General features: G+C 41.0%; 1 protein-coding gene across 1 annotated transcript; it reads left to right on the forward strand.

The window, feature by feature from the left end:
- Positions 1-413: 413 nt before the first annotated feature.
- LOC147453019 (uncharacterized) lies at positions 414-18705 on the forward strand. Its single transcript, XM_086519334.1, has 4 exons — positions 414-420; positions 564-632; positions 17743-18530; positions 18628-18705. The coding sequence occupies exons 1-4, from the start codon at positions 414-416 to the stop codon at positions 18703-18705; spliced, it is 942 nt and encodes a 313-aa protein (XP_086375460.1).
- The last annotated feature ends 1235 nt before the right edge of the window (positions 18706-19940 follow it).

Genomic DNA, 19940 nt, shown 5'->3' on the forward strand with positions numbered 1-19940 from the left:
TAGACAAATTCATGGCATGGTTGCATCCCAAGGTGGATGAAAAGGTAGATTTTGATAGCACAAAGAACCAAAATGGAATTGTGGTAATTTCTCAAGCAAAGAGCCGCAAGATTAAGAAGAACATTGAGTAAGGTGCTCTAGGCTATGAAGTGGTGGCCTCTACCCAAGCACAAAGTCCACATGGTGAGGCTCATATGGAGGATCAAGCAAACAGAGATATGGCAAGTGCTACGTAATAGTGGTTGCATACTATGTATGACTTATCACAACATATGCAAGGGTTGTGATTAAGTGTTATGGACAAAGGTCAGCCAAGAGGAGAAAGAGGTAGAGCTAGGTCTTTTCCTAATCATTTTTACAACTACAAAGAAAAGGGGCACTATGCTCCTGAATATCCACATGCACAAAGAGAAATGGAAGGTATGTATCTCATGTTGGATAGAGGCAAAGGGCAAGGGCCACTCAATGGTCCAAAAGAGCACCAATTTGAAAATCAAGCACCACCACCTCCTCTAGATAATGAAGATGTGTCTTGTGTTAATATTTCTGGAGTTGATATGTAGGATATGCATGTACTAGGAGAATTGGTGGAGAAAGGTCCAGAAACTTGCAGTTGCAAGGGGAAGGAGAAGGTAGATGCAAGCAAGGAGAATGTAGAGACTAGCAAGAGAAGAAGGCACCACAAGATCAAGCAAGAGGACTTCCAACTAGGTCGAGGTCATCTCAAGAATATGATTTGGTAAGTGACACCAAGAGTCAAAGATCAAACATCAGGGTGAGAAGATAGTGGTCTACCAATGTTGGTACCAAGATTCCATGAGCCAAGAAAGGGGTGAATGTGGTGCATAACATGGCATTGAGGGTGGGAAATCCCAATGATGTGCTTCCTCTTATTGATTCCCTTTTTAAGAGGAAGCACATCATTGGGATTTCCCACCCTCAAGCCTACATTAATGGTGGAGCCCATATATGTGTGATGATGGTGTTTTCTATGAGAGATACAAGTGTTAAGGTGGTTTCTAGGTCTAATGTGTGAATGCATGATTTGGGTTCATCCTATACCTTTGAAGTCATACTAGTTGTGCATGTGGTATCCGATATTTGGCATACCTCAGGAAGGACGCCCTTCAAATATGTTTCTCCTAGGCAAAAACATCCTGACACATTTTAAAACCCTGCTTAGATTTTTTAAAACTCTAATTTCAAAGGCTTATTGATTTTTACCATCGGAGAGTCTACTTTTGAACTTAGATTCCACTCCTCTATTTCTTGGTTATCTGGTAGTAACTAGTCTTGTCTACCCCCCCCCCCCCCCCCCCCCCCCCCCCCCCCCCCCCCTCCCCCCTTTATTTTCCAATGATTCATATTCTTTCTCTATATGTATATCTACTAAATATTTATTGAAAGGATTATCCATGCTAGCTAGATCCTCCTCTTGATCAAATTGTATCTTATTACACCTAGGTATATCTACATTTTGTTGCCTATTACCCATGTGCTCTTCACCTAGTCTAACCTCCCTAGTAGTCTAGTTTTGTTGCTCTCTAGAATGTCTACCATCTAGATTCGCTAATCCTTCACCCAAATTTGAGTCAATGAAGTTTTCTGCACACTTCTATATTTGCATTAAGGCCTAAAAAAGGTTTATTTGTTAACCCATAGATTAAGGAATACACCCATAGGCATTTGACATGTATACAAAAGTATGGCTTCTTGTGTCCTCTATCTTGGGATTTTATGGTCCTATTTCGGTGGAAAAATGGCTAAATGTCTAGGTCTTTTACTTGAAACTACTATATATGGTTGTCAGCATTGTCCTAGCATCAAATTTTGAACCCAAAGTATTGGCCTTTTGCTCTATTCTATATTACACAAAATCGAGATAGAAAATATGAAACCTTCCTTTTTCAGGGTCTAAAAACAACACCATTAACACTAGAATGGTAATCTAACAGGACATAAAAGTGTCCTTTCAGGGTTTTGGGAAAAAAAATCCAAAACCATAGTAGATCCACTCATTTTGAAAAATCCTTTCATGAGCTTATAGTTCAATAACTACTGCATATGGAAAAAATGAGAAACTTGTAATTTTTATCATCCCTTGGTCACTACAAGCCTCCAAAGTTGATGGACCAGTGCATTTTGCCCAAAACAGCAATTTCTTACGGTTGATTGCATATAAATAAGAGTGGAGATTTTTGTTGGACATGAGATAAAATGCCCCATTAACTTCAATGGGTTGGTGGCCAAAACATATGGTTGCTTTTACCTCGCTAATTGTTTTTTGGGCAAAAAAATAGGTACAAACAAGTTGCATTTTTGCCATTCTGCGGACCTATCATCAAAGTTTCTATAGTCATGCTCAATACAGATACTATATACATGTTTTCTTAGTTCCCTTTGGGCTTGTGGATTCAAAAGGAGCCATGGAGCATATCAAAAAGATAATAGATCTCTTACAATTGGAACCTTGGGGGCAATGATAAAGTGCTAAATACAGCAAACATGAAAGAACTGGGTTTAGCATTATGACCTCTAGAAACCCATAGAAACTACTCAATATCTAGCCAAGTTTGTAGTCTATGATTAGATATGGTTACTACCTACAAAATACACACAATTGGCCTAAGAAACTAGCAATATTCAGAAAGTTATACTTGCTACTCTAAAATGTATCGTATTCTTCAGCAAAATCAAAAAACTCAACCATCATCATATACTATGCTATATAGCATATTAGGTCCCCCAAAACTCGAGGAAGATTAGCTTTATGTTATACATTACACTTACACAATCAAAATTGAATTTGGATATCAAGAAAGCCACCAAAAAAATCATAAAAGTGCTAATTTTGGCCAAAAATTAGGATTATGCAATTCTTGTAAATTGGTCATAACTTTCAATTTTAACACTTAGCTCTCCCTACAAGAATCAAAACATGTTGAGAACTATGAAGGCCTGACCTCTAGCCATCTAAACCTCACAAAAAATGTTGTGCAGGAGTAAGGTTAATGGTGAGATCGATAGTAAAAAAAAAATGCTGAGTTTTTTTCAGCTCATAAGGCAACTTTGTGGATATATAGCACCTAGAAATTCATTTTCATACACTTCAAATAATTCAAGCAAAATGATCACTTAACAGGACACAAAAGTGTCCAAGGACATAAAAGTGTCTTGTTACCATTCTAGTGTTAATGATGAATTATCAGTTTTTTTCAAATGTTTACTTTTTTCCATTTCCCTACATTTGGTGAGATATTTGTCTATTTTGTTGCATTTTCACACTCTTTCTTTCCGCTCTCTAAGTTTTCATGGCATCCTTTCTAACATCTTGTGAAATTCATATAATCAGAGAGAATCAACTTTGGAAACTTATTTATTTACATGTATTGACTAGATAACAACACCCCCTTCATGCAAAAGTGCACACAAAGTGAATAGAACCAAGAAAGATGAAGTGAAAAACCATTGGAAATGTCATGCTCTTGATTTCAAAGTGATTTATAGTGGCTGGCTAGCAAAATTTCAACATGTTCTAGATGAACATCCCCTGGTCCATTCTTATGGCAAGGAACACAAAGTATTATCTATTTGATGCAATAAACTTAACACTCAACCATTGTTACGTATTATTTCATTCATTTTTCTCTCTAATTTCAGTTATCTTTTGGTCAAGAGTTGTGGAGTGGAAACATGTGTAAAGCCTAAGTCAAGCCTAAGTTGCACATTGAAAGAAATTCACAATCTTTTACAAAACAATGGGTTTATTTGTTTATTTTGCAGAATACATGATTTCATCAAGAGAAGGTGTACATGGGGACCTACATGCTTTGCATGTCCCCACCACCAAATCAGTGGAATGGTGAGGCCCTAATGTATGTATCATAGCAAGCTTCAAATCCAAAATCAAAGAAGATTTCCCGAAAGCAATGACTCAACAAGGATATATGTTCAATGGTTCTTGATTATCCATGTATTTGTGGCTTGTTTTAAACAATGGATTTTCAAAGGACAAGGAGCACATGACTTAATAGAAGTTACCTACTACAATTGAATTGGACACTATACTTGGAGATGGTTGGGTATCCAGAAAACTTTCCATATTGGGGACAATATCACTTGTAGAGTAAGACCAAACTCTATGTCTACCTCATACCAAATAGTTCAATAGTCATTAGTTTTGGGGTAAAAGCATGTTAATATTGTCGAGCGATATGGGGTTTGAAGGCTAAGCTAGGACATCGCCGGGCTGCTAGCTTTGGGAAAAGAGACAAGGGAGAGATGCACAACACCGCACAATACTTTGCAATGAAAACAAAGCACAAAACTATTGAAACTGATAGCATAGATATGTTTTGATGCACGGTTGCCAAGGCGGGTCGCTAATGGCACCATTAATTGGACTAAATGAAATTCAAGCCTGTTTAAGCTCCTTTATAAAAGTGAAATTATGAAAGCATAAACTAATTGAGTGCTTGATGAAGACAAAGGAGCGCTCAGTGATGATGATGAATCTCTCCTCCTATGTATTCCTCTCTCTCTCTCTCTCTCTCTCTCTCTCTCTCTCTCTCTCTCTCTCTCTCTCTCTCTCTCTCTCTCTCTCTCTCTCTCTCTCTCTCTCTTTGATTTCCAAAAGGAAGAAAAGAACTCTCACAACAAAAACAATCCCCTAATTGCCAAAAAATTTCCATGTTCTTTTTTTTCTAATACTTTTCTCTTATTTCACCTTGCATTTGAATGTGAAGAACCTCATTGTTATGCTGGGCTAGTCTGAGCCTCAAGACTTGCATGGTGTCATCGGTGCTCCCCCATTTTACCTTCAAACGTTTTTGGCCCTTAAAAGTCGCATTTGGTATACATTTAGCATAAATGTGCTTGTTCCCGAGCCTTGGTCACTGCTTTTGATAAACATATAGCCTTCAATTAGGCTTAACTCGCATCCTCTGCTCTTTTTCCCATCATGGAAGCAGAGAGGCATGACATCAACGCCTTCTGAACGTGCACAACCTTTGATCTTTGCTAAATACACTTAATCAACATCATCAAAAGCATCATCACACACATCAAGAACAATCATGCCCTCCCACTTCTTGAACAATTTAATTCTAGGACATGAAGATGAAGATGATGAACGACAACATCAAACAAAGACAAAAACATGAAGATGAATCTACTACAAAAACAACATCAAGATATGGCAAAGACAACAACAAAAAAGTACAACAAGTTTTGCGAATTTGTGCGGGGGAGAAAATCCTCCAAAACAACAACAACCCAATAACCATGGGAATCTGTGTGCACTCAGCTGTGTGTGACCCCCATTTGTGTCAAGGGAAGGTTTTTGTATCTACCCTTGTTATTGGGATACTTGTGTGCTTACCCTTTTATGCCAGGGGAGGCTTGTCTGTGTGCCTACACCCCGATGTTTTGTGTGCATACACCCTTTGTGTCTAGAAGAGGAAAATTTTTGTTTGAGGGGAGATAGTTTGTGTGAGTGGAATAGCTTTTGTTGTATGCACACCAATGCCCTTATTTGTGCGGAACCTGTATGTCAGCCATATGAACCAGAACACATGAAGTCTTTGTAAAATCCCAAGTTTGTCTTAAGGGGGTGATTATAAAGCACATTGAGGTGAGATATCACTTCATACGCACACTTTTGACAGAGGGATAACTAAAGCTAGGAAAGCTGCATCCAAGTGAAAATCCTGTTTACAAAGGTGGTCAACAAGGAGAAGGATAAGAATCTAGGATGAAAAGAAACAAATTTTCTTTGAAGTCTAGAACCATATATAATAACTTATCCAAGTACATTGGTAATGGAGAGTTTATTAATGCTTCAAACCAATCCTTATCATCTTTTTTCATCAAGGGTCTCTCATAGTGTTGTTGCAATTGATCCCCCTAAACATCTAAAATACTATCATCTACATTCTAATTCGTTTGGTCCTTCTGCACCTATTTCTGAACCTATCCTCTGATTCCTTTTTGTTCCTTCCAATCAATAGGACCTTTAGCCTTAGACATTCTAAAAACCACCATTACATCTATCTCTTGGTTCTTCCCACACTAATTACAATCACAAGCCTATTCATCACAATACTCTTGATATGGAGACTCCATATTCTTACCAAGGAACACATCTGATGTTTGTTGCTCATCAATGTCAATTATGATGACATTTTATTGAGTTGGTGGTTGATGTTGGTGATGCTGTTGTGGGTTAGCCTGCTAATTATCTTGATTGTAGGGTACAACTGGCATCCCTCTGTCTTCTCTATGCTTGACCCGCAAAGCACAATTCAGTCCAACCCAATGATCTGGTGTTGAACAATACACACATGACATGATGCTTGGTGATCTTCTCTGATTATTATGTTGATTTCTCCAAGGTGGTCTTCGAGGTCTCTGAAATGGTGGCCTCCCTCTAAATGGAGCTATTTGATTTGTTTTAGCATCATTTCTCTCTCTGCCTACTTGTGGAGTTGATCCACTCATATTATTAGGGATGTACCAACACTGGGTTGTGTTATGGCCTTCCCTTCCACAAATTTGACATTACTACTTTTCCTTTGGAGCTACAACATGATATCCAATTTTCTTCAACTGACTAATCAAATCTTCTTCTTTCTCTTTTTTATCTTATTTCTTCTTACCACTCTACTTCTTCTTCTTCTGTTTTCCTTTCCTGCTTTCAACCTCACTATCAAAGGATACCTCAGAATCAATATCTTCATCAATTCCAGACTCAACATCTAACTCTACTTCTGATTCAGAGCTATGCTTGGTCCTAGATTTTCACCTGGTCATACCAAGTCTTTTTTCATTCTTTGTTGTAGTTGTGAACAAATTGTTGAAGCCACCTACAATGTTTATGCTGGCCACAACATTCTTCAATCCCTTTCTTAGACCTTTCAAAAAATAACCTACTAACATCTCATTTGTGGGTCTCTTATTACCCTATAATCTCTCCACCAAAATTCTGAATGTCTGAGCATAATCTTCCACCAACATACTTCCCTGTCTACTGTCTCTGATTTTCTTTAGAATATCAGTTGGAGCTTTATCTTTTCTAAATATTTGTAGAAACGCTACTGTGAGTGCAGCATAAGTTGCAAAATGTGCAATTCCATATTGGCTAAACCAACTCATTTCTTTACCTTCTAGTGTTGCTACAAATTGTTGCAATTTTATATCATTACCATATACTGCCTGATGTCCACTAGCTTGCCACTTGGTCTCAAATTGAGCCACACGACAATCTGCATCTTCACCAGACTTGTCTCTAAATTTTTCTACTTTAACCTTGGGATTAGGAGGTGGAGGTGGTTGAGCCATAGGGGCTGAGGTACTCTCCTAGGTCTTTTCCTAGTAGATACCTGTAGTGGGTCAAAGTGGAGTCTTCTTCTACTTCTTGCAAATCCTGCTGTCAAGAGTAGAGCGTCGACAAATTGGCCCATCTGTCTTCTTGCTGATGATCTTGAACCCTCCCCTAACTAATTTCCTAGTTGCACTTTTGATTAGACATCCACCTCTACTTCTTCCTCTATTGTATCTTCATAATGGAAAGGATCTGAAATATTTCGTGCTTAGGCGTGAGCCCTTGTGTAATAGACCCTAGATACCCTTATTGGTTGCTCTGACATACATCATCAGTTAATGAAACAGAGATACCCGCAGCAATGCTGACACTGAGAGAATTTTAACCAAAGTCTAACAAAGTTGTAAGCACAACAAGATTGCCAAATGCGTTCGGGTTCAGCAACACAATGATCAATCTCAAAAAACATACTCTCAATAGAGAATCAAAATTCACTCCATGATCAAACTCATTAAAAAAAATAGTTGGACAACTTCAGATAGAGAAAATTCAAAGCCAAGAGAAGAAGATTAGACACAGAAGATCAGACACAGTGAGAAAACTGCATTGATCAAAGCTTGAATACATCTCTACTCTTGTATGTTTGTTACTCGTGACTTCTACCATAAAAAGAGTTACAACTGTCTAACTGAATGTTCTTGGCATACATATCCAACTGAGCAAAATCCGACCTAACCATATTTCCGCTAAGGCTAATTCGGACCAGCATGACATAATCTATTACCCTTTCAACCAACTCCATCATAGGTTTTGGATCTTGATAATCTACTCTCTCTCAAACATAAGGACGCAAGCAAGATATAAACTTTTCGAGTTTAAAATATCCCGCATTGGTTGCTTGGGTAGCACCACTCAAAGCCCAAGTAGCCAATCATTGGCCATTTAGAAAGCCCTACCTATAAAGTCACAAGCCTTATTTTGAAACATCATTATGGTTATTATCTTTTGTAAAAAGAAGAGGCGTTATTGTATGACTATCAAGCAGCTACTGTACTCCAATGTGTAAATCATTTTTCTCTTGATTCAATAATCCAAATTCAATTTCAAGAATTGCATTGTGTTTCTTGTCTCTTGGTCTTTCAATTAAGTGTAAACATTTTAAGTTTTGTCGTGGTTTGTGACTACACATTTGTGAATCTTATCTTTAGTTTTGAGTGCTTAAATCACAAATTTATGACATTTTGATTGTAGGAGAGCATTATAAACCTTAGGGCGACTTGTTATGCTATTTTGTTGCAATTTATGTGACATGCAAGGTACATGATGGATAGTGATTTTGGTACCTTTTCATATGGACACCAAACTTTGTAGAGTTGTCTCCTTATACCTAATATAACTTCCCTTAAAGTTTCATGATGATCCGAATCCGTTTAGTCATCAAAATGGCATGGTGACCTAGAGCATTGAGACACAACATATGCAAATTTTGTGATCCAAGAGTAGTGGTTAGCTTGTTAAGTTGGTGTGTCTTGTTGTTAGGTTTATTTTGTTGAGGATTGACAACCTCAAAGAGTGTTTGTGCCCCATTCGAATCACTTCCCTGAGTATTGACATTATTATGTTACTTTTAGATAGTTATGATATACACGTCCATTGCGGAGACCCGCTAACATTGATGCCATTGCTGGGGAATGATACTTAGGTGGTGAGTGACCTAGTGCATATTTAGAGAATTCTTTTTCAAAGATATGTCATCTATCCCATTTACACTTTAGCAATAAAGAAGCTAGAAGTGGGCTTAGTGCTTGATAGAGTCTAGACATTAGGAAAAATGTGGACTCTCCTTGGGCCATATAGGATTAAAGTTAATTAGGCTCCAGCCAATAGGAAGAGAGCAATGTATATAAGTCTAGAACCTAAGAAAGTAGAGAGAATAATAGGGTTGTCCACTCATTTATTGCTTTGTATCCTAGAGGGAGGTGGATGGGTAAAAGAGGGAGGGGGAAAAAGGGAGGGGGAAAAAGGGAGGGAGGGAGTGGTGGGTCCACAGATACGTTTTTGCAAAAACCCTAAAATTTCAAAATTTTCAAAAAAAAAAAATTCAAAATATTCCATCCAAAACTCCCCCCAAACCTACCCTATGATCAAAAAGTCATTTTCTCACTCTAGAACCTTTTTTCCAAGACTCCCTTCCTCCATAGCCCCTTTCCATAACACAAAGCTCTCACTCTCTCTCTAAACTCTTACACCTTCCTCCTTCTTCAAGCTCTCCATTGCAACTTTAAGCTCCCACTCTCTCTCTAAACTGTCTCCCTCCTCCTTCCTCAAGCTCTCCATTGTAACTTTAAGCTCCCACTCTCTCTCTAAACTCTGTTTCCCTCCTCCTTCCTTAAGCTCTCCATTGCAACTGTAAGCTCCCACTCTCTCTCTAAACTTTGTCTCCCTCCTCCTTCCCCAAGCTCTCCATTGCAATTTCAAGCTCCCACTTAAGCATCCATGGCAAACAATGGTCAAAATAGACGCCCCAAACCCATCATTCAAAGTATGGTTCTCCACAACTCAAAGAATGAGGAGCAGCAATCACTACAAGAGGCTCTTCATATTAGCGACGCTCACACAGCGACGCTCAAAAAAAATTTCCCGGCGTCGCTATGAGCGTTGAAAATTTCTTTGTAAATTTGCGACGCTCATAGCGACGCCGGCTGGGGTAAAAAAATAACCGAGCGCGCCCAAAAACTCAGATCTCAGATCTGAGTTTTTTGGCGCCCTCAAGCAAGGAGCAGGTAACGCTCTCCCTCACTCTCTCTCTCTCTCTCTCTCTCTCTCTCTTTTTCTTCTCCACACACACACACACACACACACGAGGAGAGGAAGGAGAGCCAGGTATGCTCCTTCCCTCTCCTCGTTCTCATGTTCCCTTCCCCTCTTTCTCTCTCCCTCTCTCTCTCTCTCACACACACACATACACACACACACATAGTGTTTTTGAGAGAGAGAGAGTACAAACAAAAACAAAAACGCACACACACATACATAAACAAAGAATGCACACACACATTGAGAGAGAAAAAGAGAGAGAGAGCATGCATAAACAAAAAACGCACGCATTGAGAGAGGAAAAGAGAGAGAGAGAACATGCATAAACAAAAAACGCACACATTGAGAGAGGAAAAGAGAGAGAAAACATGCATACGATCCAAAAAAACGCACACACATTGAGAGAGAAAGAGAGAGAAACTAATTTAACGTCGTAGGAAACTAATTAAAATTAAAAGACCTAAAGATCTAGCCAACGAGGAGTTGAACTCAAGACCTATTATTCAAGAGGGAAATGGCATAATCAATCTATCATACTTGGCATGGGTGATAGAAAGGTTATACCATTTATCTCTTTTTATTGGCACACACATCCACACACGCGCACACACACAAGAGGAAGAGAGTTATAACGTCGTAGGAAACTATCTTAAAAGACGTTAAAGATTAGGTTATATGTAGAGTTACATTAAATTAGATTTAGGTTTATTTTTAACTAGATTTACGTTTATTTAAGCTAGATTTAGATTTACGTTATATTAGATTAGATTTAGGTCTCCATAGACTGCGATGCCTGCATGAAGCGGGTGAAGAAAGCCCTCAATGGAATATAGGGTATTGCTGCCTTCACTCATGGTGGGCTCCGTCGATCCAAAAGTACTGGTGAAATGTGTTCAGAAGATAGGGAAGAAGGTGGATCTTCAGGGCGGCAAGAGTCACTACATCCCCGACACAATGACCATCTAGACAACCTCTAGTCATTAGACTTACGTTAAATTAGATTTAGCTATATTTTTAGTTAGATTTACGTTTATTTAGATTTACGCTTATTTACGTTAGATCGAGTCCACGCAAGAATTACTTACGGTTTAGGGTTTAGAGTTAGACGAACAGTGAAAAGATGTTAAGATGAAGTGAAGTGCTACAGCTAGAGAAGAGGCAAAGGGGTTTTGTCCACTACATGCAGTATCATGTAGACGTGGGTGTGTAGATTTCTTGTACCCACAAATATAGGTATTGACCAATAAAGACGAGATTATAACCCGGTGGTTCTGATCTCCGTGCACCTCTAGACCGAGGTGTGCGGGGATTGGACATGACTAGAGAATGTGAGGTAAAGAGAGAGAGAGAGAGAGAGAGAGAGAGAGAGAGAGAGAGAGAGAGAGAGAGAGAGAGAGAGATAAGATGAAGAATGCCAATAGAATATTAAATTTGTTGTCCAGGTTATAAGTTTTTTATCCTCATTATGAGTAGCGACGAGGATGTGGGACCGTCCAACCGAAACACCTATCTCTCAACGAGGGTCTTATGTCCTTGTAATCAATGCAAGCATGATGTGCGACGGACAAGACGTGTTTCTTTGCAGCACGTTCGCGAATTTGGCGAGTTCGATCCATCTATTATAGATCGAGTTGTTGCCAATTATAACTCGTTGGACTCTAACGCTGGCCAACAAGCAGCAATCTTGCAACCCAATAGATGTGTTTGCAGGTGCTTTGGTCAAGCAGCATATGTGAGGCCACAAGATGTAGCCTCTGACAGCTCGGGGGATGATCATGCAGAGCACATTCCCAACGAGGCAATGTTTGAGCCCGAGATTGATGAAATGATCGAGACGATCATGGATTCAGAAAGGCTTATCTATGATGATATGAAAAGTGAAGCCGATACGCCATTGTATAATGGAGCACGTATGTCTAGATTGAAAGCACTCCTGGTTCTTCTCAACATGCAGGCAAAGTTTGGATGGAGTGACACTAGCGTCACAGCGCTTTTCAGGTGATCTATTACAATTAGTTTCCTTGAATAGAACTCCAAATGTACAATGATCTGATAGATTTTTACACGACTGTATCATATTTTTATGTTGTGTAGATTGCTGAAAGAGCACATACTACCAGCTGACAATGTGATGCCAGATTCTCGAGATGAAGCAAGAAAGATTTTGCGAAACTTGGGGATGGATTACAATTCTATCCACGCTTGTCCTAATGACTGCATTCTTTTCAGAGGGGAATACACAGACATGGAGAAGTGTCCGAAATGTGATCCCGAAAGATATCGAGTAGATCTCCACGGGACAAAAATTCCACAAAAGGTTTTGCGACATTTTCCTCTGCTTCCTCGCATCAAGCATTTCTTCGAATGTAAGTCCATGGCCGCCCTAGCATCATGGCATGAGGAGAATAAATCTTCGGATGGTGTGCTACGAATTCCTGCAGATTGCGCATGGAACATGGTCGGATTTTGCCAGGGAAGCTCGAAATTTGCGCTTAGGCCTGGCTATGGATGGCGTAAATCCATTTGGTCAAAGATCAACATCTTACAGTGTATGGCCCGTTGTCATCGTCAACTACAACATTCCCCCGTGGTTGACTATGAAGAAGGGGCACCTATGGCTAAGCTTCATTGTGCCAGGGCGATATAAAGTGGGGAATATGGATGTGTATCTTCGTCCACTATTGGAAGAGCTACAACAATTGTGGATTGGCATAGAGGTGGTGGATATGAGCCGACACACAGGACGATGGAATGCTTTGATCAGAGGCATTCTAATGTGGACCATGCATGACTATCCCGGGCTAACAGAATGCTCAGGTGATCTATTGACACTCCTCACTCAGACACTGTAAATATTGTTTTTTCCCATAGTTGATCTATTATCATGTGTATACATGCAGGGCTTCAAACAAGCGGATATAGAGCATGTGTCACATGTGGACCTAGACTGAATGCACGTAGGGCACCCTCACTGAAGAAGAAAATCTACGAAGGTCATCAAGCGTATCTTCTAGAGAATCATGTGTTACGCGACGGCTTTTTGGGAAGAGAGCCACCAAGGATGTCTGCACAAGCATGGTTAGAGCAGAAGGAGATGTGCGATGACGGATTGCCTCCAGGGATGAAGAGACTATCTCTATGGTACGAGTTACCATACTGGCCCCGACTCATGATCAATCACTTGCTCGATCCAATGCACATATTCAAGAATGTGGGTAATCTACTATGGGACCATTTGACCGGCAAGAAAGATACTTTGGGAGCCAGAGTTGACCTTAGAAATGTGGATCGTATGGAGCAATATTGGCCACAAACAGCGTCTGATGGATCGATAAAACTCCCTAAAGCACCATGGATTTTCACAGGAGCCCAAGAACGCAAAGTAAAAGAGGCCATTCGATCTTTGCGGACCCCCACTGGCGTAATGCACTCGCTCCGAACGTGTTTTACTAAAGAAGGAAAGCTTACCGGTTTGAAGTCACACGATTGGCATAAAATGTGTCAGGTACGTTCATAGTGGTCTTTAATATCATTGCATAAAATGTGGACTTTAATATCATTGCTGCACATACTTTACAGTTTATTTTACCGGTTGCCATTGAGGGATGTTTGTCTCTCGACATCCGTAACACAATCTACAAACTTGCAAAGCTGGTGCAATGGATCTCACAAAAGGAGATCAACGTAGACTCCATACCATTCGCCAAACTAAATGCTGCGGAGCTTGTGTGCATGTTTGAGAAACATTTTCCTACTACCATGCTAACCATTCAGGTGCATCTTCTTGTTCACATAGTTGATGAGGTGGAAATAGTTGGCACAGTTCATTCCAGATGGATGTTCTTCTTAGAGCGTTTCATGAAAACGCTTAAGGGATATGTGCGTCAAAAGGCACGTCCGGAGGGTAGCATGGCAGAAGGTTGGTTGGTATCAGAGTCCCTAGTGTACATTGGAGAGTGGCTAGACGGATTTGATAAATCCCGGGATACGCTATGGCGAACCATAGATGATGAGCGCATATCTGGGATTTTCATGTGCAATCTCGGTGTTGAGAAGAAGATGACGGAAGATCTAGAGGCTAAAATCAACCGATTTTGCATGCTTCACAATCCAGTGATGCAAAAGTGGATTTCACAATATGAGGATGCAAAGCAAGAGCGACAAAGGGCACGAATCGAGTGGAGACGGGGAAGACGACCACCGATGCACTATCCAGCGGTTCTGGATAGCCTACCAACCTTCATGAGCTTAAGATGGTTGCACAACCAATTGAAGCAAGTGACTTTATTTATAAACGTTTGAACGGCCACTCATAATCTTTGTTCGTTGTAGTATAAGTCATACACAGCAGCATGGTGTAAAGGTCGACATTTTAGGGTGGAACGAATCGACAAAAAGCGTTTTACTCAAGATTGTGGAATCATGGCAAAATTTGAACAGTCTAGTCGACGACGTTCCTCTGATGCAGATCCTTTGGTGGCGGAACTCACTTACTTCGGCACGCTGCAAGAGATTTTGAGGATCGATTACAGAGGATTTTTTGTCGACTTGTTCGACGTGCAATGGTTCAAGATAATCATGGAGGGTCTCAATGCTACTGTGCGTAGAGGAGAGTCTGGTTTTCTTGAGGTGGATTCTACTAAGAAATGGACTGACCTAAGAGACACTTTCGTACTACCCGAGCATTGTGAACAAGTAAGTATATAAATAGTTAACATCCCCCTTTTACAAGTTATGTGCTTGAAAGCTCTCATGTAAGTTATGTGGCTCTGGCTGGTAATATTTCATCCTACAAAGTCTACATCAAACTGGTGGTACGTCATAGAGGTAGCCCCTCGTAGTGCAAGGACGTATGAAGGCTACCATGTGCCAATCACAACGACATTAATGGAGGAGATCAAAGAAGATGCTCAATCAGAAGCTGCTGCGGTGGTGCCAGACGAGCATCAAGATGCTACTACTCTATATGGGGTGCATGCAGAGGAGCTACAAAATGAAACAGAGGATATGTGTTTAAACGGAGAGCTCTATATAGATATAGGAAGTTATGCTGAGTTATGCGAGGATGAGAGAGAGATCTCTTAAAGCCACAAATATTGTATTTGAACAATTTTGCTCCGTGTTGTAAAAGCACTGGCTCTCTAAGTACCTTCCATGGTGTATAACGCTCTTTTCTACTCGCGCTCACATCTTTTGATTGAAAATTCTGAGTTTTCGACTTGCCTCTTCTATCACTCGATTCATTGCGTCATTGTATTTATATGCGTCATTACGTCATTGTATTTAATGGTCTTTGCGTCATTGTCTACTCTATTCATTCAATATTAAGTTTAAATATTCGTGTGTTTAATGCAGGTATGGATGATGAGGAGTTTCTTTCTTCTTTGTCACCGCAACAGAGACAGTGGTACGTGGAACGTCATCGCTCTGGTGCATCATCACGCGTTCCTACACCATCCGCATCTCCCTCTCTTTCGGAGCATTCGGCGTCGACGAGACGAGCTTCACACTCGTCTAGACACCGGCGCTCTAGTGGTGGCGGTGGCGGTTGTTGTGGGGATTCCGCCACCGATGCCTCCAAACCGCCTCGTGTTCGACGAGGCTCTTTACCCTCCCCTTCTTTGCCCGCCCCCACACCAGCCACAGCATCGCCATCTACGCCAGGTTTTGCACGGCTGACTGTTCCTAGAAGCTACACACCTCTACCTACTCCGCCAGGAGCCACCCCACTCGACACTCCTCGCTTCGGGGCCCAGACGCTGGTGGAGACACCTGACGTCCGTACCCCCATCGACACGCCGCTAGAGACCCCTGCCGGGACACCCAGGTTCACGCGTCACCGGCCAGAGGGCTTGCCTTACTCCGTCGACATCAGCGGCGGCATCATCATGGATGATGACGGCAAGAAGGTGATCTCGCGCATGCGTGGTCTTTGCTCTCAGCTGTTTAGACACTACATACTAAACAAATGGAGTGAAGTACCGAGTGATTTAAAAAACAGAGTCATCAGCATACTTCATGATGAGTTTCCCGTTCCAACACGGGATCAACACTTCAATGAAGACCTGATGAAGATTTGAATGCGCGAATACTGCAAACACAAGCGTTCCGAAGTGCAAAAAGCAATCAAGAATGGGTGGAATAGGCCAGATTGGCTGGCCAAAGAAGATTGGAAGAATGCTAAGAAAGCAGCGCGCGAGAATCCCGACAAGTGGAAGCAACAAAAGGATGCAGCTAGAGCGCGAGTAGAGGCAGGGAGCTCGCACCACTTGGGGAGCGGTGGATGGGCATCATTTGAGGCCGATTTTGTAAGTCTTTTCACATTGCTCTTTATGCATGTTCGATAGTTTAGGGTTTATGAGTTTTTTAGTTCTAACATAATGAAATCTTTGTATGTTTTGACAGTGGTCGATGACAGGACGTGATCCCACACCGCACGAGCGCGAGTACGCAGGCAGGAAGGGCTTAAACGCCCTGATGGACATTCTCAGTTCTCGCGGCGGCATGGTTAGTATTAGGGTTTACTCTTTTTTATTTTTTGTATTGTTTTATAAATGTCGTTATATGTTTATACTTACTGAAAGCTGTCTTATTGTCTTTTTTTGCAGAATCCGACAGATATGCCGCTTGGACGCAATGAGACGTCTGACTAGACGACGTCAGTTTAGCCGTAGCTAGATAGCATTAGTTTAGGGTTTCTCATAGCTTATGTATCATGAGACGGATTTTATACGTCTTTTTGAACCATGTATATTATTACATTTTTCACCGCAGTTCCTTTTGCCAATCAATTCTTTATGCCTATGATGTTGTACAATTGTCATTATTACATTTGCCAATCAATTCATTTTGCCTATGATGTGTACAATTGTCAATTTTTCAAACAATGCGTCTCGTGGGTGACTATTTTGGGTCTATTATCTACCTTTGCACTTTTTTTAAAAAGTGAATCAAGTACAATATGGTTGATGGGTGGCAGGGCATTCAATGCCCTGCCACCAAAAAAAAATTCTCTCGGGCGTCGCTATAAGTGTCGCTATTTATGGCTCTGTAGCGTCGCTATGAGCATCGCTATAGTCTTCCGTGAGAGCGTCGCTATAGGCATCGCTATAGGCGTCGCTATATGCGTCGCTATATAGCAACGCTCATAGCGACGCATATAGCGACGCCTATAGCGACGCTCTCGTAGCGACGCTCGTAGTGACGGTTTTAGCGACGCCGGGGGTTATAAAAACCCAATGTATTTCCGTTGCTAACAGCGTCACAAGAGCACACAACCTCTTGTAGTGAATGGGAACCTCAGGTTTTTCAAGAAGGTGCGTGGGTCTACATGCAACCTTCCGCAATCGATCCCCATCGTGTTCGTGAAAGAAAAAATGTTGATCTCCATTGGAAGGGAAGACTACTAGGCTTCAATCAAGTAAGAGACAAGGGTATGGTGGCAATCGTTCAACATGTTTTCATGTTTGGACACATGCGTCTACGAGGGATCACCAACCCAAGGGATTTTCCTTGTAATTGTATGTCCCTTGTACTTCAATGGTTTTGGTGGTAACAAAAAAATGGACTTTTTACATCCCACGCACTGTTTTGTTTCTATGTAGATGTTTTTCCTTCTAGCCTTGTGGAGGAGCAACCACTCTCATGCCTTTCAGGCACATTTATGGCCATACATGCAAGTCTTGGGGATATTCTCTTCTCCAACACAACTTCATCAAACCTTGCACGAGAGAGGGTGTCCTTCTACACCCACAAGTACATTGTACCTACAGATGAGGAAGGCTACGGAGAGCTACAACCTTTGGAAGCTACAACCTTGCGTAGCATGGAGTGGCCAAAGCCAGATGCATTCACTGTAATGTCTTTGAAAGCCAAGATTGTAGCAGATGTGAGAGCATCATTAAAATTTGGAAAAGCCTCACGTTCCATTGGGCTTGGATGGTGTTGTCCTGCTCATGTCTTTGCTAGCATCTTTGGATCTTTGCCTTTCCATCATACAAATACTATGTATGCTTGCAAAGATCTACAATACGATACATTGGAAGCCATCCTTTGCGAGAAGTGGGGGTATCTTGAAGGACTTCACAACGGAGATCGCTTTCGGTGTCAGGTTGGAAGTTTTGGCATCGCTATCCATTTCATCAAAGTGCGCTCCACTCTTTACGTGCGGTACTTCTATGAAAAGTGGATGTGCAAGCTTGGTGAATGGATTCCATTGCAATCCACCAATGCTACAATTGAGGTATTTGATATTGCAATCAAATTGTCGAGTGGTGCCGTTGAAACCGTCCAAGTGAACAAGCATTGGACATTGGCCAATGTGCGGGAGCACTTAGTGATAATGGGTTTAGAACATGGAGAAGATACAAAATTTTGTATCGGACAATGTAAGGTGAATGATTTTTCTCTCTTAATTATGTTATATTTATGTTATTTTGATTATTCCCTTCTCTAAGTTGGGTGTGCTAATTTTTATTTATTTTTGATAGATTGGTAGCCTCATGGAGAGCACGCTTCAAATTGAAAAGGAGTGGATGACGGAAGAGAATTATATTTTATCATTATAGTAGTTATGTTTTGTACTTAAATTTTTTATAATATCACAATTGTAAGTTCAAGCAGATGGTTGCATCAAATTTTGGCAATGCACATTATCTTAAAGTTGTAGTGATGTGTTTTTTGAGTTAAATGATTGTAATTTAGTTTGTAAGTTTTTTATAACTTCTTGTTATTTGTGTTACTTTATCAAATTTGTTTAATATTTTAATTATTGTTTTTTTTTTTTTTTGGGGGGGGGGGGGGGGGGCGCGTGCTATATAAAGCCTCCTAAACCCTACCATTTTCACACTCTTTGACTGTTCACACTCTCATTTGAGCTCCAACACTCTTTGCATTCCTACTTTAAGAGCTAGCATTATGGCATCCTCCTCCACCCCTCCCGAAGCCACGGCGTTACAACACTTCCAAGAGTTTTTACAAACAACCGAGTGGCAAGATCGTGACGATCTTCACAATTTCTTCACCCAATTCCCTGATGTGAATGCAACTATTCACCTAAACAGCCAATCTTTTCAGCCTATCTTAGAATTTTTTGAATTTTACATCGACAAGTATGTTGTACCAATTGTCGGACAAGGGGAATTGTGGATTCCATGTGATTTGCTTCGCTACATACACAAAGGTGATCGACCTTTCACCCAGCGACTTCAACGATTTTGTGTAATTGCGGGTGAGGCAGGTGAGTACATTGAAGATTCACGTTTGAAAAAGAAGAAGGTCGGCACCCAGTTTCTAAGTCGCTTGGCGACTTTTGTGTTCCTTCTTGCGGAGGAGCCTGAAAGATCTGAGGTGAGTTTGCCTCATTTGCGCCTTGGGGGTGTCGTCAAGGACACAAACAAGCCCATTACAACGCCCTGGGATGCAAGCAAAGAGGGAAATATTCTTGCCCTAACCTACCCAGGAGGTGTCATGGATGCACCAAATCCATGGGTGATGAGGGTGTAGAAGCATCCTTTAAGCCCGCTGCAGATGCGCCGGAAAAGACATTACTCCGAAGGTTTTTTTTTAACACCTCTCCCCAATTGTGATAGATGGGGAGGAATATTTTTTTTTACATGATCTGGAAAAGACTTTTGACATCCGCATGGATGAGTGTCTGTCCATCCTCTGTGCCACTGTAGAGTCCTCTGCCATTGACCCCTCTTCCGATCCTTTGGATCGAAGCCTCCTTCCCCTTGGAGAGAGTGTGGTAGATACAATGGAGTTGGCAATGGTGGCAGTGACAGATGCACCGCACTCATCT

This window comes from Adiantum capillus-veneris, chromosome 8 (assembly GCF_014529385.1).
Source record: "Adiantum capillus-veneris isolate H3 chromosome 8, ASM1452938v2, whole genome shotgun sequence".
In the NCBI taxonomy this organism is placed as follows: domain Eukaryota; kingdom Viridiplantae; phylum Streptophyta; class Polypodiopsida; order Polypodiales; family Pteridaceae; genus Adiantum; species Adiantum capillus-veneris.

Coding starts and splice junctions, on each gene's coding strand:
- LOC147453019 (XM_086519334.1), top strand. Junction 633..17,742: donor GTTGCAAGGGGAAGGAGAAG/GTAGATGCAAGC, acceptor GTTTCTATGTAG/ATGTTTTTCCTTCTAGCCTT. Junction 18,531..18,627: donor TTTGTATCGGACAATGTAAG/GTGAATGATTTT, acceptor TATTTTTGATAG/ATTGGTAGCCTCATGGAGAG.